The following is a 6,849-nucleotide window of genomic DNA, read 5'->3' on the forward strand; positions in this document are numbered from 1 at the left end:
ATTCTCAGCACAGAATTTACTCTGGGTTCTTTGCCATATTGAAGTATTACTCATTATAGTTTGTTTTGCACGAGAAATGATTATTTTCAGATTACTAGCACTATTACTCTTTAAGTTGTGAACACCTGCATCTTGAAATAATAGTCAAACAAACTATATAGTTTGCATTATCAAGGATTTCTTCAACGCTGCAGCTCCATACTGGGATCTGTGAACTATGATATATCTTCTACCTTCTACTAAATAATAAAAAGCACTTTCTCTGAAGTACAGTAATATTGCTCCTTTTGTTACAAAAAGGGAGTAATTAAAGCTGGGAAACTGCAGCATGGAATACTGCCAAGTCAGCAGGTACTGCAGAGCCTAGTAAAGCTGCTATCTTTGTCTCACTTTGAAGACGTGTGTGATCCATCCATACTAGTTTACATGTACAAATGATAACAAAACTAGGAAACAATACTTTTAACTTCGCCAACACATTTGTCAGTTAGGTTTATGTTGGGTAACACATCACTTTACCAAAATGATACGTTACTCCACAAGATAAATCATTAACCAATCACAGTTTTTCCTCAGATGCTACCTCCTGCTTCTGCAACCTCTTTTGTTAGGTGCAGGGAACACATTTGCCCTGTGTTACATCGAGGTCTGTGGTCATATGAGCAAACTCTTTGCAAAGAGGGAACCCTGTATTGTTGCCTAGGCACAGAAAGACCAGTTACACATGCGGTAGTGAAGTAATATAAAAAATCTGGAATGATTTTGTGTCAGTTGTGTTGCCTCATTCATATGTGAGTAAAGCACATCTACATCAGTTTCTAGAGTTGTTATTGGGAAATGTTTTACTTTTTGAGTAAATAATTCAAAATTATATTTTTTATTCATCTTTCAAGTGATTTTAAGATTAGTCTTGGGGGGGGGGGGGGGCGCAAGTATTCTCTTGCATCATAGTCAGACAACTCAACTTGAGAATGAATCAACTTATTTTATTTGTTATATTCTATTTTTGTTCTTGTTATTTTGATATTAAGTAGTTATGATTCATCAAAATAAAGTAATCTATCACACTTAATTTGGAACTTTTCCTGAAAAGTATGATCACTTGATAGTTTTCCTGTGGTGCTTCCTAGGTCGTTTTAAAATAGAAACATAATCAGAGTTTTAATTGCATTGATAATTCTTTTAATTTTGTTTGAGCTTTGATCAAAAAACTAGTAATGCAAATCCATCAGCATATCTTCCACATGCCAGTCATTTCATTGCTAAAAATGTTGTCACAAAATGGCAGCCAGCATCACTTAATGGTAATAACATATTAAACATATTCACAGACATGTAAATGCTATGAAGCCATTGGCATAATAACCTGTATTCCCTTCTTGTAGAAGTTAATTTTTTGATTTACTTCGACCCTGCTGTAATGTAGGAGTGAGTGCATGAAGGGAACCATAAACTGAAAACATCAACATTATGCCATCATTATATTTCATACATGTCACTCTTTGCATATGGTAAAGGATGGAGGCTCTTTGCTTCAGAAGGAAAATGAACTGATTGTCACAATTATGCCAACAGAAATTGGGAAGTGTGGACTGTCTATGAACAGGAAATGGCAGACCTTTGTGGATGTAAATAGGAGAAAAATGATCTTAACCAGCATGTATTTCATTTAATATGGGGTCTGCGATTTCAGGATTCGGCCTTTTTTACATTTTATTACCTAAATGTGTGGCCATGTGCACCTCTTGATGCCACAATAATAGAGGTAACCTAAGGGAGGAACATATTGTGCACTTTCTCTCTGTGAATCATGTGAACTTTATTCTGTGTATGTTCATATTTTAACTCTTTTTGTATTGCATTCTTGGAGGAGGAATTTGGGAATCATCCCAGTATTTACGTAAATGAGTAAGGGAAACTGTCTAAAAACAACTCTCGGGCTGTCTGTGTACCAGCTTGTGGTCATTAATCTGCTGCCAGATTCGATCCAGGACTGGCTCACCTCTCTGTCTTACAAACTAGTGCACTGCATACTGTACTACAGGAGCAGGTTGATCTTAACCCGTTGTCGTCTAGGTTGAATCTTACGACATTGACCCAGCTGAAACATCCTGGCAGATTAAAACTGTGTGCCGGACCGAGACTCGAACTCGGGACCTTTGCCTTTCGCGGACAAGTGCTCTACCGACTGAGCTACCCAAGCACGACTCACTCCCCGTCCTCACAGCTTTACTTCTGCCAGTACCTCGTCTCCTACCTTCCAAACTTTACAGAAGCTCTCCTGCGAACCCTGCAGAAATGGTAGGAGACGAGGTACTGGCAGAAGTAAAGCTGTGAGGACGGGGCGTGAGTCGTGCTTGGGTAGCTCAGTCGGTAGAGCACTTGCCCGTGAAAGGCGAAGGTCCCGATTTCGAGTCTTGGTCCGGCACACAGTTTTAATCTGCCAGGAAGTTTCATATCAGCACACACTCCACTGCAGAGTGAAAATCTCATTCTGGAAACATCCCCCAGGCTGTGGCTAAGCCATGTCTCCGCAATATCCTTTCTTTCAGGAGTGCTAGTTCTGCAGGGTTCGCAGGAGAGCTTCTGTAAAGTTTGGAAGGTAGGAGACGAGGTACTGGCAGAAGTAAAGCTGTGAGGACGGGGCATCAGTCGTGCTTGGGTAGCTCAGTCGGTAGAGCACTTGCCTGCGAAAGGCAAAGGTCCCGTTCGGGTCTCGGTCTGCCACACAGTTTTAATCTGCCAGGAAGTTTCATATCAGCACACACTCCGCTGCAGAGTGAAAATCTCATTCTGGAAACATCCCCCAGGCTGTGGATAAGCCATATCTCTGCAATATCCTTTCTTTCAGGAGAGCTTCTGTAAAGTTTGGAAGGCAGGAGACAAGGTACTGACAGAAGTAAAGCAGTGAGGACGGGGCGTGAGTCGTGCTTGGGTAGCTCAGTCGGTAGAGCACTTGCCCGTGAAAGGCAAAGGTCCCGAGTTCGAGTCTCGGTCCAGCACACAGTTTTAATCTGCCAGCAAGTTTCGTATCAACGCACACTGTTGCAGAGTGAAAATCTCATTGGCCCAGCTGTTTGGAGATGATATTGTGCTGAATGTAAATATTAGACACAATGTACAGAAAAGCGAAGTGGATTGAGACTCTTGGAAGCACAAGGACTCAATGTTAATAGAGCCATGAAAGAATATCTGGGATGTGAGATCTAAGGAGATGGAATAAGTATCACTTATGAAGAAATTCTTAATCAAATGAAATTCTTCAGTTTAGGATGAAGTGAAGTGGCTACTCTGAAGAAGTAGTAAAGCTCAGGCAGTTTGGAGAGATGTCAATATTGAAAAATTTATGAACATGTGCTCTAATTATGTATGACCCATGGTGTGGAAGACTGGGCAGTGAAGAATAATGATGAGAAAGAGTGACATGTGACTGAGATGAGAATATTAAACTTTTTGATGGGAGTTACTCTGACCAAGAGGGAAAAAATGAAGATAGTCAACACCATAGATAGAGTGAAAGAGAAATGTTAAATATGTTGGCATGTATGAAGGTGGAGCAGTGATTACCTGCTGAAAAGAGTTTGGTTGAGGTATTGGGTTGAAGGTGGGGGGAAGGGAGGCAAATATAACCCAGCAAAAGTCACCAAATACATGTGAGGTCTCAAAATAAGACAAAGATTGCCCTTAACTGGATAGCCTAGAAACACTGCGGCTGTGTTGTCAACCCCATAAGGAACTGGCATGGAAGTGAAAACTCAATCTTTTGCTATTCAAATGGATTCTAAGAGCTTCTGTAACAGTACACCCACTACAATACCCAAATGATCTGTGTTTTTTAAATAATGTGACAGTATAGCCATTGATCTAGGTGTTATAATCAGTTCTGGCAGACTAGAGTCAGCTAATAAAATGAGATGACTGTGTAAGTTGATTCTCAAAATTTTGAAGAAACATTGTATATTAAGTTCCATCCAACTTTAGGTTTAACACCATTAATAATGTAATACACAGAGAAAATTATAAACTAAAGCAATATGTTCAACATTTTTGGAAGAAGCATATTTTGCAGTTCTCATCCAAACTTCTCAGTTTTTGTCATTATCAAATTTTAAGGTAAATGGACCAGTTTATTAACATATTTGCAACTATCTGCTATTAGATAGTAAAGCTTCATTTGCAAAATTTGGTGTTGCAGTACACAATGCCTTTCCTTCTTGAAGGATTTGTGGAACAGAGCTGCCAATTGTATGCTCAGTAAAATAAAACTTAAGAACAGTTTTGGTGAGATCATTCCTTCTAAGGGATAATTCTCCAGTTTCGAAATAAGTAGCATTCCTAGTGCATAGCGAGCTAAGGACACAACAATATTTTCTATATGCTGCTTCAAACGAACTTCTAATTGATATTTTTATTTTTGAATAAGTTGTTAAGTGTACTTATGTAAGAGCTGCATATTCTATATCCATGTGATATGTATGCCATATTGATTTTGGTTATAATGGAAGAAGGAACCACCTGATTAACTGTAATTATTTTATCTGTGCACTTTTTTGCTTTTGGCATCTTAGTTCTGAAGTACCAGAATTTGAAAGATATCAGAAATATGATACATTTGGTAATCTCTGTGATCAAACAGTAAAACACAGTAGCAGCCACAATGCTGCTATTAACTATTTTGTATGAAAATGGGCAGTGTTTAAGTTCTTGATCTACTGTAGTCATCACATCATTAGTCTAAGTGGATACTATTTCAGCTTCTGTTACATGAAGATATACTGAAATACCACTTTCCTTTCAGTCAGTGTTTGACACAAATCATAAACCACATAACATTTTTCTTGTTAATAGTGCTACAATAGAGAGTTGGTCCTTCTTACTCATCAGAGGCCCATTGTATATAGAAGACACACAAAATTTTCTCAATTTGCAGTGTGAATGTTATGGATGAACAGAAAGGTCAAAGAAAGAGATCACAAGAAGTTGCACACAGATGGGGATAGTAATACAGTGATTGCTCTTAGAGGTGGATAAAGGACGGAACTGGTAACTGTGCAAGCAGGATGGTTAGGACAGAAAGGAAGCAGCAAGGAAAGGAAGGGGGCCACCATACATCATTACCTTTAATATGTACACACATTTTCTGTGAATGAGGCATATTTAAAGTTAATTTAAGATTTTCTGTGAACGTGCTGCTTTAAAAAAATAGTGTTCTAAAAAAACTTTGTTTCTTTTTCAGTGTTGGATGAGGTGCTGTTTGATGAAGAGGACTTTGGTTTGGATGATGGAAGTTACCAGTGTGAATGAATGAAGGCAGAGGATAAAGAAGACAGGGACACTATTTATGAACTTGCTTTTTTCAATGTATTACATTGCAAATGGAATAATGTGCAATAATGTATTATAATTTCAACTATTTCGTTAGCTGAAGATGTTTTCAATCCATCCAAAATCGTGTCCAATTTTGCTCAATGTCATGCAATTATTTGTGCAATGTATAATACTTGGTGGAACCATTTTGCTGCATAGCTTTTTCTTTTTTTTAATTTAATTTTATGATTCCACTGGACTGTTTTGAAACCGCGTGCATGTTATAATGTGAAAAGTAGGATATTCCCCACCCTACACCCTCTATGTTCAGTCAAGCTGAACGATTGTCTGTGATTTTGCTTCCATTAATGCTGATACTTGTCTGAAAATTTAGCTGTTTTTTAATTCAGTGTTTGTGTAGAATGGTCTCTAGGTAAGTTGTACTATTGAGTAAAGCCTTCTTTACTCTTATTATGTACATTGTGTATTGAATTAGGCTATTTAAAGACTGTATGGAAATGATTGCCATTAGGTTTTTGTTGTTTTCAGATGTGCTAACAAATGAATATCCATATTTTCTATAACAAAAGACATATGTTTGTGAACATACCTGGGAACAACAAGAAACAATTTTTTTTAGTGCGATCGTAGAAATATATCCATAAGTCTTAAGTACTGACAAGTTTTGGATTGTAAGCTCTGACAGGTCATGGGCTCTACCCAACTGCACCAGTTTGTGCTTGTAATTGCTTACATCACATTTTGCTTTTATGTGTTATTAACTTTGATCACTGATAGGAATATGTATCATGCAAACCTGCACAGCTGCAAAGTACAAACTGGAGCAGGTATTCTTTAGCAGTATTATTTATATGTACAAGCATAGATGTATGCTCCATACACCATATCATTCTGTTAATGACTGTAAAAAGTAAAAATTGCTTTGTATGTAAATTTTCACTACTTGAAATGTAGTGAGCATTGCTTACATTATACACTTCAGTGTGTAACAGTATTTTTGAATTGTGCGCAATAGACATGATATAGTCAGTGTTTTCCTTTTTTCATAACTGTGACACTTCAACAAATGTTTTTATAAAAATATGAAACTTTATCACAGTCTACTATACAATCTGAAAAATTGTAACATTAAGTTAAAAATATTATCAAGTATTTTCTGATACTTGCCTACAGAAAACTTTTAGATTAATCCTCTGTTTACATCGAACTTCACAGGCTTCCATTTATTATACTAAATTCGAGAATCCTTTAAACATTATTTAAAATTTAATTTTATAAACAATTTAAAGCTTTTGTATGCAAATATATTTACATGTGAAACTATAGTCTTGTGTCATAAATGAAATTCATAATTCTATAAATGTGATTTTGGTTATGAATAGTTTCTGAAGCTGATAATTTCATAAATAAGCTTTTATACCCCTCAGACAGTATCTTCGAAAATGATCTTTTATACACAATGTAAGTAACCGATATTTATACTCACAAGCTGTTCAGTGATGAATATTCTTTTCCTAAGCA

At 36.9% G+C, this 6,849-nt stretch overlaps 1 protein-coding gene across 1 annotated transcript in view; it reads left to right on the forward strand.

The window, feature by feature from the left end:
- The window catches only part of LOC124776452, a 110,208-nt gene extending 103,654 nt beyond the window's left edge, over window positions 1-6,554 (forward strand). The window contains exon 14 of the mRNA XM_047251461.1: window positions 5,237-6,554. Coding sequence (XP_047107417.1) covers window positions 5,237-5,304 — 68 coding nt within the window. The 3' untranslated portion in view covers window positions 5,305-6,554. The remainder of the gene's footprint in view (window positions 1-5,236) is intronic.
- The last annotated feature ends 295 nt before the right edge of the window (window positions 6,555-6,849 follow it).

Source organism: Schistocerca piceifrons, chromosome 2, assembly GCF_021461385.2.
Source record: "Schistocerca piceifrons isolate TAMUIC-IGC-003096 chromosome 2, iqSchPice1.1, whole genome shotgun sequence".
Taxonomy (NCBI): domain Eukaryota; kingdom Metazoa; phylum Arthropoda; class Insecta; order Orthoptera; family Acrididae; genus Schistocerca; species Schistocerca piceifrons.